A 16698-nucleotide genomic window follows, 5' to 3' on the forward strand; every position below is an offset into this window, starting at 1 on the left:
CCCTCCCAGCCGCCGCCGCCGCCGCGCTCGGCTCCTCCCCCTTGGCTCCTCCCAGGCTCCGCGCGTCACGGCGCGCGTCATCGGAGAGGGAGGGGGCGCGCGTCGCCGCGGCAACCGGAGCCAACCGCGGGCGAATGTTCCAACGGCCATCTCCTCTCCCACCCGCCGTCGCTCTCTATCCTCCCGCCGCGCGCGCACCACTTCCCAGTTCAGGGGGCCGTTCCCGCCAATTGGAGGGGGAGGGGGGGAAAATCCCCATCAACCCCCGCGCGATTCTTGAGGGGCTTTCCTGCCACCTCCAGCCCTTTTTGCCTTCCCGTTTGTGGGGCTGCGCGAGGTGTTATCGCCTCTCTCAAACTGTGCTTTAGCACCGAGCACCCCTCGCTGTGCTATAAGCATTAGGAGAAGCGGCTCTGGCTTTAAAAATGGCGGGGGGGGAGGGGCAGGCGCTCTTTTTTTGACATTGATAACCTCTCTCCCCAGTTCCCTATCGAGTCGTCCTGCGAAGGACCGTTTTTCTTCGCCAGCCACGTCATTTTACCACACGTTCCCAGAAAACGCGGTTTGCCTCGCGTTTTACCTCACGTTCTGTGACATAATTTTGCTGCACGCATTTTGCACCTGATGCGTGTGGTCACCATCTCCCTCGCCGCTTGGCACAATGGGAGGGCAAATTGTGGGACGTGAAAGATTAGTTTCGTGGTTCCCTTTCAATACCGAAATGTTCGAATGTGGTGAGCTTCATAACATCAGAAGAGCCTCACTGGATCAAGCTAATGGCCTGCCTGATAAATGTGCCCAATGTACTTTTATGGACACATTTTGGTGCATATCCATTCTACAGAGGGAGAAGATTCTTTCTCTTCTACTGTTTCCCTCACAGTGAGATGCTTTAGTTTGCCCTAATGAAGTTGGAAACTTTGTTTTGTCCTGGTTAAGATTTTCGGGTCACCAGGAAAGCTTGTGAATGGGATTCAACTGCATACTAGAAAATTCAGATTGTACAGTGAAAGTGATTCGGTAAACTGCACACACCCATCCATCAGCCTTTTTGCAGCAAGGAAAGTGATTTTAAAACTGGAAAGTGGGACACTAATTACTAGCCTTGATGCCATGTAACCTTGCAAACATAGGAATGCGTGCCCAATAAACTGGGTTGGGTATTGTATATAATCTTGCAAACTTAGTGCAAACAAAACCGGACAAATACTCATTAGGCAGATTGGAAGTGATCCGTCTGCTTCCATTAAATGGGAATAATAAATAATGCACACAGTGAGCTTTTTTTTAGGTGGTTTTTTTGTGAACTATGTGCTGGGTAATCCTGGGTTTCCTTGGAAACATAGATTCCTATATGAGAACTCAAAACTTGCATTTTGTGATATTTTAGTTGAAGGTGCTGCCCTAAGAATGAATTTTAGATTTCCCCCCTCTTAATAAGATCACTCATGGAAGACAACCTTTCCCAATTGCTGAAGTTGGGGGGGGGGGTAATGGTAAAGCCCAAAAGGCTGAGGACCAGTGCCCCATATACTGTGTGTGCCCTAGAACCTTCTTCACAACTCTGCAACAAAACCACAGACCAACATCCTAATATAAAGCAAAATTGCAGACTTGAGGGACAATAGTTACACCGTAGGAAATGCTTCCTGCATCTATATTGTATTTATACTACAACATAAATACTGTACCAATCAGTGGGGCCATGGCATTATAGAAAAGGAGAAGGAGCAGAAGAGGGATTGTCTGCTTCTGACGCTGAAACATATAACTGGTGATATCGCTGACATAGGTCAAAGAGATGATTGCCTAACAAAACCAGTCTCCAAGGTGCCACTGTGTCTTTTATCTTCTGTCTTGATCCTATAATTCCCCCAATTTACTCCTGGCAGCCTATGGGGACTCCAAACTTACTTGGATGATTACAAAACCATTCCTAATTATAAGGCAAAACTGAGCTAGTGCTGGTTTGGAAGAGATTAGGACAGTCTGGGCATGAGAGGATATTGAGTAATGGAGATATTTCTGCCTTTTAATCCAAAATAAGTAGCTAAAAAGATACTTATTTTGATCCTGCTTTGTTTTAAATCTTAATAACTGTGCAGCACTTACTTTGATTATTGATTTATCATACCCATAATTGTTGAACTAGATGGGAGGGTGCTGGATGAACAATTGTATGGTAGCTATTAGCCAGTGCCACCCAAACAGAAAGAGTTGAAGGGTATTTTTGAGCCTGAGTTTTTTTTAGTTAATATGGAGAAAAGACAGATTCTAGCATAATCCTGTTTCTGGAGATAGAACTAGTATGAACCAGAGGGCAGACTATATTTTTTGTGGATCCTACAACAATAAATTTAAGTTACTTGGTTTTAACGTGCTTTGGGATGCCTAATTATGTACAGAACCAGGCTACAGTTTGTGTAGCTGATTTTTTTAGCCTTAGTTTCCTTAGTAGAAATCATAGTGGTCTATCTTGTGTGACTGTTGTGAGGAGAAAATCTAAATAACTAATAGCTACTTTCAACAGCTTTAGTTCTCATGTTTTTACCCATGTCTCACTTCAAATTCTTATTTAATCTATCCACGGTCATTACTGCAGGATGTTAAAAGCCTATAATTAATTTGCAAGTGTCGATTTGTTTACATATCTACAACTATGAGCCCTGGACACTAAGAGCAACAACAAAAACCAACCGGTCAGATAGCAGCTGGAAGTTTTATGTGGGGCAAACTTCAGGTGATATCCACCTCTGCAACCTTCGTGCTACAATTAACCCTTCTGTAAAGGGCTATTTCAGAGGGGACTTGGCACCCAAGATTCTCTGTTCTGTACACCGCGATGCCTATGGTCTACCTCCACAGCTGGAGGCAGTATGCCTATGAAAGTCAGTTGTTATGGGGAAAGCGCTGTTGTACTGAGGTCCTTCTTGTGGGTTTCCCATAGGTATATGGTTGGCCACTGAGAACACAATGCTAAGCCGTAAGTTTGATCCAGCAAGCTGTTCTTACACCATATGGATATATGATTATACATTATAAAAATCTGAATGAATTATAAATTTAGTGTGACATTCTAAGGCATCACAAAGCTGAGCAGGTGAAAGGATTTATGGATCTAGTTGTAAAATAAGTCCATCTACATCAAATTTTAAGCTGAACATTGCCCTGTCTTTTGGTTTTGCTCTTCTCCTTGCCGTCTGGGCACTCCTCCCACTCTTGGTTCAGTGCTCCCAGTTTTGGCAATTCTTGTGACCTGTGATATTTGCCAGAGCTTCTGGCTTTTCTGCTTAACTTCAAGTTTCCCTGATGATTAAACTGACAACTGTTTTAACCCCAGCAAAAGATGTGCTCCCAAGCTAGTCTGCTTCTGAATACAGTCAAATTAACCACTTTCTGGACTCTGGTGCTCAGTAGCCATCCAGTCCAAAGGTTTGGAAGCAAGTATGGTGCCACAACTAGTTCTGGTGTGTTAGTTGTACTATACAATTGGCCAATGACAGATTCCAAACCACCACTGTCTCCCATGGATTGCCAAGACTTTACCAGAATAGCCCCTCTTTGGTTTTCTTCTCAGGGTTGAAAAACGCAAGACAAAAAAATGCACATACTGTACAGGTAAAAGAAACCAGAGCTGATGTGCCTCAGCCATCTCCTAAATTCCACCATACAACTCGAATAATGTTACAGCTGGTTGCCTGTTGTCTCTGTTGGGTTTTTTGTTTTGTTTTGTTTTGCATATCGAAGAACTTTCATTTTCAATAAGCCTATTGAGTCTGTATCTGTATTGGATTTCAAACTGTTTTCTTGTTAATTGCTTCAGGATGTTTCATGGGAAGCAACAAACAAAAAGGCAGACAGACATCTCAGGGAGTTTTTGTACATGATGCCCATGTTGTAATGGAATCAAAGTGGAGCTCTCTTCTGCCCACTCTTCCCTTAAACATGTGGGCTCAGATAATTTTTCATCTGGGCATTTCTGTCAGTACTTATTTTATATGGCTAACATTTGCTTTACTGCCTTCTAGATTTATCCATTCTGAAAAGTTCCGGTGGATGAATGGAAGCTGCTGAATGGAATTAGTCAGCCATCCACCTTCAGAGATGGCTGATCTAAGCAAGAGCAAGCTAAGAATAGTGCCTCTCATGGTATGATATGGTACCAGATGCTGTACTCTGTTCTTAAACCCATTCATTATCCCTCCTTGCTGTAGTGTTTCATTCATTCACCTGTAATTATTCTCTCATGCTATGAAAGTGACAGAAAAGTTCCTTTAGTAGATTGTCCCCAAACTCAGCTTTTTATGCAATTGTAATACATGCACAACCGCCTTCCCCAAACATTTCCTGTAGATGTGGTGGACCTAGCTAGCTGGGTCCGATGGGATTTATAATCTCAAACACCCAGAACCGGAGGGCACCAGTTTGGAGAAACCTTTGGTGCACATTTTTAGAACTGATGTCCTTTTATTGGCAGCTAAATCAGCAATAAAAATAGCAGAGCCAACTTTAGCAGGCTGGATGAAATGTTCTTAATGGGTGTGCCCTTTCGTGACAGTGGGGAGGCACAGCTGAGGAAACAGGAAAGATCAAATGATACTTGCAACAACTTTTTCATGGGAGACAGAAAAGGGCCTCCTTTCCACGGGTGTTTTTAATCCCATATAGAATTTACATTTTGCAAACACAGTTCTTCTGCTCAGAACCCTTCACCAGTCAAGTGTGTGGCCTACACTACAGAATGCTCAGGACATTAGTCTCAACTATGCCAAATCTGAAACAAAGGTGCCCTCTAGTGGTGCACATTTTTTCCTCTTCATACATTATTTTTCTAGTTCTTAGGGCTGAGCATAAATGACCTCCCATGATTCTCCACTCTTATTTGCAGGCAGCAGATTTGGGAGTGGGGGGCATTTTGTGGAATACACATGCACACCGAAATTCTACAGTTCAGAGGCAGAAAAAGAAGAAGAAGAAAAAACTCCAAATTTTTATCATAATAACATCCTCATAAATTTCTGCTCCAATCTACTTGGTATGCAGCCTTCAAATAACAAAAACAATACAAGCATGAAAAAGTTGTTTTAAAAGAAGCCTCGAGTACCCAACAATTCCTACACAGATTTTAAAAAAACAGACACTGCAGCTGCTATACTTGCAGGTTTCTGATATATACTGTATTTGCATTTGAAGCATACATGCCACCTGCACCTGGCTTCTAAAATACTATCTGTTGCAGAGCCCAATTCCTCTCCCTCTCTTGCTCCCATCTCCATGCTTCTAGCCCTGATGTTCCTTATGCCCAGACTAGTCTTGCCTCCTCTGCAATCTCCCTCTTCCTATCTGCTTTCAGTACCTACTTTCCCCCCTTGGATCCTTTCCTAGACTATCCTGCCCTTACCTACTCTATAGCTACTGGGCTCTCCCAAGCCTATCCAGACAGTATAAAACTGTCTCCACCATCACTACCATAGATCACTATTCTGTCATTCTACAGTAGGTCTTTGATATTCAATAAAGTGGTTAATGTAACAAGTTGTAGGTTTTTTTTATATAAAAAAATACAAGTGCTTATAAAAACTGCAGATGGCAAGCACTACCTTAAAAGAGGCATCCCCCCTTTTCTCTCGCATGCCTCCTATGCGTGCAATATCTGAAAACAAATTATGTTTCTTGCTTCAGAAATATTGACTTTCCCCTATGTAGATTTAATCAACAATTTTATCAACTGATGTATGAAATGGAACTCAGGGCAGGGCTCTGAGGACAGACTTCCTTGCTCCACACAGAATTATATGGGCAACATAAGTGGGCAGCAACCTGATACACAGTTGGGTATTTATTTAGTGTAACTATGAAATTCAGGAATAGCCATGGACATAGACAATGGGGGGGGGGGCAGGGGGCATTTGCCCTCGCCCATAATCAAGTAATCAATAAAAATACTAAACTAAACAAGGTTCTGCCCCCTCCTAACATAAAGCCTACCCCCCACAACCATAAATCCTGGCTATGCCCATGGTAATAGCATTTGCAAGGCTGCTCATCTGTGCCAAAAAATCTCTGGAAAAGCAACTTGTGGTGGAGCCACCAAAGAATCTGTGTGAGAAATAGCTAATTTGACCCTTGTGCACAGGCAGCATGTGACCAAAGCTGTCTAAAAATGCTGCCATCCCACTTTGAGAGTGAATAAGACACACAAAGGTTGGGGCCATGGCTTTCCCCAGCACAGCTTTCGTTTCCTGTTTTCCTAAACCAGTAACAGATGATGCTGGACCAGCTAAAAAAGAAAAGTTGAGAATGATTAAAACCTTTTTTAAAAAGCAAAAAAGCAAATGCATCTGACTGCTTCATGAAATGTAGTTAAAAATTGGGGGAACAGCCAACGGCTATCACTCCACCGGCTAACACTTCCCTGGCAGAGACTGCTTAGCTGTGTTCAGGCTGCTTGTAATTTATCTGGCGTTGAACTCCCTATGCAAATGGCCGTAGTTTTCCAGAGAATTTTGAGCCTTGCAGGACTTAGCCAGCAGGCATTTCTCAAGGACTGCTAGCTAGGAAGGAAGGAGTCACAGAATAATGCTGACCAACTGACAGGCAAAGGCCAGTAGAAACGTAAAAAGGACTACAATGGTTGCAAAATGCTAGGATTCCTTTCCAGAAAACTGGCTGCCTGAAGTGTTTATACTGGCAAAGCAAAATCATAGCAGTATTCACTTTTGTGGTTGTTTCCTTCCCATGCCACACACATTCGTCTCAAGGCTTCTTTTCATTCTTTAACTTCCTGGTAGCTTCTGGGTACTGATTTTAATTTTATCTTGTGGTTTAGCTACTTTTGATGCAAAATAAGTAGAACCCCAAGCATCATATTAACAATGCCAGTTTCTAATGAGGGTACAGTCACTTTGTAAGCATTACATGTCTGCTGATTTCATGAAATGAATAAGATGGGAGGTGGGCAATTATTTATTTTCAGAGAAGCGGGGGGGGGGGCGGGCGCTATCCAAACTAAATAGCAGACTGTGATCTTAGGTCTGCTATAGCTCCACAGATGTGCACTGTGCATTTCCTATATCCACCCTCAGGCATGTTTTGATGCCTGTTTCACAGCTGTCAACTTTCCCCTTTTTTGAAGGGAAAATCCCTTATTCCGAATAGGATTCCTTGCAAGAAAAGGGGAAAGTTGACAGCTATGGCCTGTTTACATTGCAATGTAGAAATTTCCTGTGATATGAGAAACTATCCCCAGTGCCATAACTTGCAAATAAAGAAATGCTAGTGAGATTGAGTAACTTTTTAAAAATAGGAATAAAAATTGAAATGCATCTAACTACTTAACGAAAAAGGTACCTTTAGCACAGCAATTGGGAAACCAAGCAAGAGGCATCACTCAAGTAACTACCACTTCCTTGGTGCAACTTGGCAACTGTTGCCTAGCACTGTGTTGACTGTTGCTCATGGGCAGCAATCGGGCATTATTGTTGCCTTTTCTTTTAAGCAACACATGGCTGATTCACACATGCATGCTCATCCCTTGCTCATCAAGACACGACTTGCATGTAGGACTGAATCATCACAGATCAAACACAATGCACTTAAGTAGAGGAATTTCACACATTCAGCAATGTGTGCCGACTAATTCAATGGTGGTCAGGAGGACTCAGCCCACTGAAGTACATGCTGCACACCTGTTTAGTAACCCTGGCCATCTTAATAGCATGGAGTTATAGTCCAGCAAACAGTTCACCAGCAAAACATGTGTATTCCTTGATAAACAACATATAAGGTTGCATTCAGACATGCAAAAGAGAAACTTGACAGCAGTGCAATAATACCCATGTCCAGGATAACAGGAAAAGTAACTGAAAATACAATGAAGGTTTGTGGCTGTTTGTACACTAAGGTTTGTATATTAAAAGTTACTAGAGTTTTGTCAATATGAAATTTGGAAGGTGCCCAAGGCTATCTCGATACCAATTCCAGGATCCTACTCTCCTACTGTACATTCCAGCTGGAATCATCTGGAGAGGGAATTTCCACTATAGGGGATTCTCATTCAAATGTGGGTTAATGGATTGTGCGTATTCAATTGCTCCTTTTCTATCCATTAAGTGCAGGAAGCAACTTCTCTGTTTGAGCCATTCACATAACATGGTTGCCAGTTCTGGAAATCATGCGGTGAGAATAAGCCTTTGTGGCAAAGGTCAAATTCCATGACAGCAATTTTGTGCTGAATTGCACATAGAGGAAAAAATATGCTCTGAACACCCTGCATGTCACACAAAGTAATACACTCTGGTAAGGAGTCTCTATAAACACCCATTTCCTTACGCCCGAACCACAAGGTTCCAAGTGGCCTAGCCTGCTTTCTAGCTACTCAAGCAAGACCTCGTGTCTTTTTGGCTAATCTTTGCCTCAGTGTCAAATTTGATGTTACTTTTCCCCCGCGGTTAGCATCCACATCATTTTTAGGTTAAAAAAATTTAATACTTGGCGCAACCCCCTTTTTTTAAATAACTGGATATGAATGTGGGAAGTGAGGTTTAACCCTTTCACGTAATCCCCCCAAATCCCCTGTGTGCTAGATTAGAAGAAGAAAAAGCTCTGTTGGTCTGTGATTTTCAGCCCCTTCTCTCTGTCCTTTCTTTCCTCCACCCCTTGTGTTCTCTGCCTCTTGAAGAGAAGAGTCCCATCAAAACTGATCTTTATTTTCATCACAAAAGTTGGTCTGTTTGTGGGGATTCTATTGTCTTCAGTGCCATTCCTTCCAAGTTAGAATGTTCACAAACATTCCATGACATCACAGCAACTCAGCCACCCACATTCAGAGGCTTCAGACATTCACATGCGTACAACCCAACACCACAAAATCTCTTTTCACCTTACAATATAATTAAAAAAAAAAAACATTTGTGGCCTCATATGGTAGCACTGTTCCACTCAGTACATGATAACAGACTGCTGCTATTACTAAGTATCTTTTCTGTCACATGTCAAATAACAAAACAAAACAAAACAAATATTTCCGGTCTTATTCCAATTCACAGCATCTTCCTTGGAGCAGAAAACCGGAGAAGTTGTAGCACTCAGGTTAAAAACTGCAGGCCTCAACTAAACATGTCAACAAATAATGCATTGATTGTTTGGTTTGGACATTTCCAGGAATTACAGCATGGAATTCAATAAGACTACTTTTGAGACCACTGTAGAAACATAGCCCCAGTCACTTTGTTACTTTTTCCAGTGTGGGTCTCTCATCACCTGAGGCAGAAACTCACTGAAACATGGAGGAAAGGATCTCAGGGAACTTTATTACATTTCCTGAAACCGACATCTTCTTCAGTCCCTCATTTAGTATTGTGCTTCCAAAAACAGATATCAGGCCCTTTCTTGACACTGGAGGAAGTCTTGTCAGTCTTGGCTCATTTAGAGGTCAAAGTTTAAAAATTCCAGTTAAGGATCAATGGTTAAAAAAATCAAAGTATAATGTATTTGATATCCGATGACAAAGGAGGAATTTCATTTGTTTCCCTCTGTCTTAGGACTGATGGTAGAAAATCAGGATTAGATGCTGCTTCCAGAAAACTGTTGCTCATGAAGATTTGCTTTCAGTTATTTCCATCACTTGTGTATGTCCTGTTGCTAGACTTAAAAATCTTTTCAAAATTGTACTGTAAAACAAAAGGAACAAGAAATAGTAATATGAAAAAGAGGCTAAAGGCATCCAGAGACTTACTTTCCATCTTCCCTGCTCAGGAAATCACATTCTGCACACACAAAAATTGAATTTGGAAGTTCTTGTGAAGTTCATGTCACTCTTACATTGCAATTGTGCATTCAACAAATTTATAATTATGTAACAGATAAACCAGACTTGTAAATAGCCACACACCTGTCTATTGATTTCTATGCAAAATTATATAAATGGGATAAGCATCCTCCCATGGATATGAATGGGATCAAAAATGTTTCTTGGCCAAATTATGTTGCATGCATGGATAGGTGAGCTAGTATTTTTTTTTGTGCTTTGGTATTTTTTGTGGACATTCACAAGGCTGGGTAGAATATAAGAGTTAATGATATCAGGCTCAAACCATACATGACATTAATCACCCATGTAGCAGAGAAAGTGGGCACAGCAGTTCTTCTGTCTCTTCCATTATACTAGAACTCAGGGTCATTTAATTATTAAACTGATTAGCTGTCAGTTCAGGACTGAAAAGAGAACGTGCTGCTTTGCTTAATACATAATTGCTAACTTCACTAGATTTGCTGCCATAATATCTAGTGATGTCCACTGAGTTAGACTTTTTTTTAAAAAGGGCCTTAAAATGGGTTTAATCAAATTCATCAAAGAGGTCTAAAAATGCCCATTACTGAAGTTGGCTATGTGGAATTAATGTTCAGAGGCACTATCACATTTTCCCTTAAGTCCTATTTCAAGTCTTCAGGCGGAAGAGTCCGCACTGATGTAGCCAAATGGCATAATCCAAGCACAAAGTTTGGGGTAGTCCTGAGATTTGCAGCAGTATGAACAGCAGCAACAAAAACCCTAATGTTGGGGAGGGGAAATTCCACATGATCAGCATTGTGTTAGTTTGAAATGGATACATGTATGTTTGCTCCTGGGAGGAAAATAGCAGCTGTTGGGGTGGGAAAATTTGGATTAAGAAAATAGTGGCAGGGAAGGGTTAAGTCTTCATCTCCCAGTGCCACCACCCTGATCTGAATCCCTCCCCCTACCTAAAAAACCCCACACAAAACCATTAGGATATCCAACCACAGATCTTCAGGTGTCACTACTAGCCTCTCAAATGTGCACTGATGCATTGGCTTCTACCATAACAGATTTATACAGAATGTGTTATTATGTGTTTCAGACTGGTGGTATTTTTCTACTCCCCATTACATTCACTAACCTTGCACAGTAATCTCATCTGCACCAGGACTTCTAGGAGTGCAGCTGTGCTGGTCTTCAACACCCTTGCCGGCAGCAGAAAGCATAAAAGAGGTAATAACGTAACAGTAGCTGGTCACCTATTTCCTCCAAAATTAAGTGACCAGTGTTTAATCTTTCCCGCAAGGCATATGAGCAAACCTGGCACAGAGATCTATTGTACAGCAGCATATAAGTGCCTTCGTAGCTCTACAGATGCAGATGTGTCTATAAATTTTTGCTTTAGCAATCTTTCCAAAAAGAGGGGTTAGGGATTGTAGCCATTCCTATGGTGAACGCATTGCCTGCACAGATACTGCAAGTTCTTTATATTTAAGTTCTTAGAGTGAGTCTTTTTGCTTAATGTGTTACATCCAACATCCGAAACATATTGCTTTGTTGGTTTTTGATGTCATTTGAGGTCCATGTCCTGCGTTGGCCGTCCTTGGGTATAAGAAAGCTAATCGGTTGTTGCAAAAGTAGGCTGGGTGGATAAGAGCAAACCACAATAGAGGAACAGCCCCCTCCTTGCTGGAAAACTGATGGCTTTCAGGATGAGAAAAGATGGATACTAGGCAGCTGGTGAAAACTAGGTACTGATGGTCACCTGTGACACCTGTAGTATTTTTAGCCTGAAGCTGGAAAAACCATCACTGAATAACTCAAAAGCTCCACCTGGGCTTAGGCAATTAGCTCAAAAGACAGGAGTTTTGATTTAAGTGCATGTTGTCACAAGACAGAAATACTGTCAAGTTGTAGATTATTAGGGAATGATGTCTGTCTGTCAAGGAATGGAAGCAAGATTGCACAAGGCCATTTTCCTTAGCTGAGTTAAGAGCTCTACATATATAAATCCCCTCACATTCCACTTTCAGAAAAAGGAAAACCTTTATCGTAAAAACGCAAACACTGCCAAATGCAGAAATCACATTCCTTTGCCTACGAGGCGCGCGTCCCTGTGTGCCAGAGCTAGTTCCAGTGTCCCTTAGCTCAATACCCAAAGCACTGTCTTCATTAATAGCCATAGATCTCATTTTCTACCCAGGCTGATTCTTTGCTTCGCCCCACTCGGTCATTGCACAGTTCGTATATGTCATTGGTGACAAATCCACTTTCAGTGCTGGCCAAAGTCACAAAGCCGCTCTCTGAGGTGTTGACAGCCATATTGTCATAGTCCCCAGAGAGGTCATCAGGAGTATCTTCTCCAGGATGGGCCCGGAAAGAAGAGTTCTTAATGTCTGGTCTGGTCCTAGCGAGATCTGTTTCTGACTGTTTTCTGATTACATTGTATATCTCCAAACTGGGGCTGTTCTGTCTCTTGGGGGACAGCCAGGTATCCTGTTCCTTTGCATTCATCTCCGTTTGCTCCCGTCTCCTTAGAAGGGAAATAAATAAAAAGGTATTAGCTTCCCTTTATCTTCCACTGGACCACAAAACACTACTAAGAAACTAATCTAGTGGTGTTAGTGCAGAGAAAGTGTGTGTACACACACACACACACACACACACACGAGTCTGTGGCCAAATAAAGGAAGAGAATAATTCAGGTATGGTCAGCTTTGTTTTAGTATGTAGTGTCACAATCCAATCTGAACTTAGCAGTAGCAGGAAAAAGAAAGGTAATAATAACTGCAGGCAAGAAATTAACTTCTTTTATCCAAAAGTAGAATTTTACCCTGGAAGCGCATACAAGCTAGCAACAGGAAGGACACCTAAAAGTGATAGCAGCAGATGTTTATGTATGCGCACATTTGTTAACTTAACATGCCCCCCTCTTAAAATAATATTTATTCATTAATTAAATCTATCTCCCACCCTTCCAGAGGAGCCCAGGGCAGCAAACATCAACACGTTAAAACAATACAATTTGAACCAGAATAAAAATGAACACATTTAAAGCATTTTAAAATAGCTTGAAAGCCCCCAAAACCTTTCATTCCAGATGTGTGTAAAAGTAATTTCATTGAGCTTCTTACAGTCTGTTCACATCCCTCCTCTTCCATTACAACCCCACTCCCAGTTTTGTTCTACATTCATTCACACTGCCCCTTGGTCCTGACCAGATGCTGTCTATGACAGCGTATCATAAAGCTTCATGCTTTGCCCCATATTGTGACTTGCCTCTTTGCATAAAGCCAAAAGCTGAAAATGGCTGTGATGACCACGAGGAGCAGCAGAACAGGAATGCTGGGGATTAAGAAGTAGGCAAGGCTCCAGACAGGCTCTGTTGAGGGGGAAAAGATACTCTAACTTTCAGTGGAAAAATGAACAGGCATTACTTTTTCATGCAGTTATTGTGCTCCAGGTTCCCTGTGCATAATTTTTCCTTTTTCCTTTTAACTTTAGCAATGGGGGCAGGAAGAGAGGATATAATTAGCACAAGTATCAGGATGTTTTAACTATCTCTGCTGTGCTGTTCTCCAGGAAATCAAATGTTGCATTACAGTCTGTGGTAATGAATGACAGTGCCTACCTTTAGCTTCTTTGAAAGTTTTATTGGTTGCAACTTCAGGAATGGGTTCTTCTGGGGATGTGGGTGTAAAGGTCTCTGTTGCAGCTCCTAGGAAAGGAATCTGGCTATTACAACTCTCGTAGCTGTCAACTTTCAGATTTGAAAATAAGGGATCAGCAGCCTCGAAAATAAGGGATCAGCAGCCTCACCTGTCCCAGGGACAGTCTACAGGATATCTAACAATCCGGGATAGCAGCAGGAAATGGCGCTGGAATAAGGGAATTTCCCACAAAAAAGGGGTTGACAGCTATGCAACTCTACAGGAGAATGGCTTATTGCACTGTACATTTTAAGGCAGTATCATGCCAATTTAAGCAGTCATAGCTTCTCCCAGAGAATCCTGGGAACTGTAGTTTGTTAAGGGAGTTGTGGACAGTTTTTAGGAGTTGACTGGGGAACACTCTGGGAACTGTAGCTGTTATTTGGAACAGAATCTATACCATGCACTCAACTTTTACTGATGTGACATTTACCTGCTTGAGAGGTATTAATTTCAGAGGCAGCTGTTGGCTTTTCTGCAAGGAAAAAAACATACAGACATACATTTTCTTCTGCATTTGGTCACCAGGAGAAACATAATCCCACTCCCCCAATGTTTTGGCTCATGGAAGTTCTTGGCACATTTGATATCGTGTCCCAGCAGTTTAGTTAACGAGACCATTTTTGGAAACGGCTTGCAACTTGTCACTGAAACCATTTTTCCATTTCCCTTGTCATTTCATCACCTTCAGATTTTTTCGGTGCCCAGTGGTGATATTTAAAAGTCTTAACCTGCATCCTCTCTAAGGGTGGCTCTCGAGAAGCTGGTTCCACATGATTCCCTTCTAGGTTTCTTGATGTTCCTATGAGCAACATCTTTAAGTATGTTGCCAGTGAATGCTAGAGGCACATTATTGTACTGCACATTGCAAACTCCATCAAAGCTGTGAGAACAGCCTCACAATACAGTACAGTGGTACCTTGGGTTACATAGGCTTCAGGTTACAGACTCCGCTAAGCCAGAAATAGTACCTCGGGTTAAGAACTTTGCTTCAGGATGAGAACAGAAATCGTGCTCCAGAGGTGCAGTGGCAGCGGGAGGCCCCATTAGCTAAAGTGGTGCTTCAGGTTAAGAACAGTTTCAGGTTAAGAACGGACCTCCGAAATGAATTAAGTACTTAACCCGAGGTACCACTGTATCTTCTTCTGAGTTGGAAACTGTTAAAAAAAACCAACTGGAAGAGGAAGGGGGAACAGAGCATGAAGAAAGAGCTGTGGGTGAAGGAGGGCCTCTCCCCCTCCTTTAGACCACCTGGGAAATGCATCAAACCTGCTGTACCTGGAACTGAGTGTGGAGAGTACAGCTGAATGGCACACAGCTGTGGGCAGCCTGAGGAAGTGCCATCCACTTTGGGCCTGCCCATAAACAGCAAGTCTAGAATGAGAGCCTAGGGTGATGTCCTCTGTTTCCAGGAACTCGTCTTCTTGTGAGACTTTTGTGGGGAGCTGAGAGTTTGTTTGGACCCTGGTTGAAAGCCCTGAGGCTGAGAGGGAGGGTGTGTCAGAAGGGGACGACGACCTGATATTGATTTCTATATATTAGTAACTCTGTATTAATGTTACATTTTTATATGTACAGTGGTACCTCTGGCTAACAACTTAATTCGTTCCGGAGGTCCGTTCTTAACCTGAAACTGTTCTTAACCTGAAGCACCACTTTAGCTAATGGGGCCTCCCACTGCCGCCGCCGCACTGCCGCTGTGCTGTTTCTGTTCTCATCCTGAAGCAAAGTTATTAACCTGAGGTACTATTTCTGCGTTAGCGGAGTCTGTAACCTGAAGTATCTGTAACCTGAAGTGTCTGTAACCTGAGGTATCACTGTACCTGTAACTCTGAATTTTAGTAATATTTTGTTTAAGTTGTCTGTTGTTGCTTCTTTTTTGTATGCTGCTTAGAGATATTTTTAACATATTAAGCAGTATAGAAATTGAATAATCATTCAAGCAATAACCAAATATACACTGAGTTCAGAGACTGCCCCAGTAGCCTTTCCCTTTTAATGCCTGTTTGTAAAATGACTAACCAATGGGAACCCAAGGGGCAGAGTTAGCTGTCTATAAGGTTTAAGCACAGAGAGAATTTGTTAAGAGGATATCTGTGTATCTGAAGAAGTGTGCATGCACACGAAAGCTCATACCAAGAACTAACTTAGTTGGTCTTTAAGGTGCTACTGGAAGGAATTTTTTTGTTTTGTTAAGAGGAGTTAGAGTTAGAGTGGTTGAGAAGACAGTCTAGAGTTAGATGAGAGAGGGAAGATAAGTCTGTGGGTTGGGCTAGTCTGGTGTGAGAGAGTGAGAGAATTTGTTAAGAGGAGTCAGTCAAACTGTTGAGATAATCAGTCAGAAGGTATTAGGAAGGTATAGGCCGGTAAAGAAACTAAAGTTAAGATGACAGGAATATTATCTGAGAAACCATAAACGTGTTAATGTTTGTAAAATAAACTTGGTTTTTTTGGTTCACTTTTAACAACTGACTGGTCTCGGTGTTTTACCAGAGAGTAACTGGTTGGTGGCAGCGGGGAAGCGATCACAGTGGTGGCACAGGGATCAATAGACTGTTAAACGTCCAGGGACCCTGTGTGATCGCCACACCCTTCATTACTAGAAGTCTCCCACACCACAAATGACCAGCCCCTGAGCCGAATTGCACATCGCAGGATATGGACTCCGTTACCCTGGGGATATTTGCAGATGAAGTTGTTTTTCATGCTGCAGCTGTCATCATTCCACTGAAACATATATGGTCCCCCATCGCCTGCAGGTGCTGAGGGCTGGTGGTACATCACAACACAGACTTCACTTCCACAGGAGGGCTCGTCTGCGTACCAGTTTCTGTGGAATCAAAGCAAAACATCAGGTGAATTGTTTCTCCTTGCCAGGAGTTCTCCCCATGAAGGGCATTTCGCAGAGCAGAGGAATACATGGAAGTAAACAAATTCACTCACAGCACCTTTTGACTTTGTCCCTGCCTCTCTAGCTATTCACGTGAATTTGGAGGGGGCAGATGTCAGGGACAGCAAGGCTAGAAGCAGGAATTCATAGCTCTGTGCACAGTTGCCCCCCCTATGATGAGCCGGGGGAGGTTAATAATAATAATAATAATAATAATAATAATAATAATAATAATAATTTATTTGTACCCCGCCCATCTGGCTGGGTTTCCCCAGCCACTCTGGGCAGCTTCCAACAAAGATTAAAAGTACATTAAAATG

General features: G+C 42.3%; 1 protein-coding gene and 1 long non-coding RNA gene across 3 annotated transcripts in view; one reads left to right on the forward strand and one right to left on the reverse strand.

Annotated features, from left to right (window-relative positions):
• On the forward strand, positions 1–10988 carry LOC309357712. Its single transcript, XR_014163184.1, has 3 exons — positions 1–734; positions 4029–4149; positions 10881–10988. It is a non-coding gene; the product is annotated as an uncharacterized lncRNA (long non-coding RNA).
• LAYN (layilin) overlaps positions 9023–16698 on the reverse strand; it is a 24142-nt gene continuing 16466 nt past the window's right edge. For both annotated transcript variants that reach the window (XM_081889959.1, XM_081889958.1), the window contains 6 exons: positions 16161–16318; positions 13922–13963; positions 13410–13496; positions 13058–13160; positions 10920–12311; positions 9023–9671 (listed from right to left, as the gene is read on the reverse strand). In XM_081889959.1, the coding sequence (XP_081746085.1) occupies positions 11951–12311; positions 13058–13160; positions 13410–13496; positions 13922–13963; positions 16161–16318 (751 nt within the window). In that variant the 3' untranslated portion in view covers positions 9023–9671; positions 10920–11950. The remainder of the gene's footprint in view (positions 9672–10919; positions 12312–13057; positions 13161–13409; positions 13497–13921; positions 13964–16160; positions 16319–16698) is intronic.

This window comes from Podarcis melisellensis, assembly GCF_964234715.1.
Source record: "Podarcis melisellensis genome assembly, chromosome: 15".
Classification (NCBI taxonomy): domain Eukaryota; kingdom Metazoa; phylum Chordata; class Lepidosauria; order Squamata; family Lacertidae; genus Podarcis; species Podarcis melisellensis.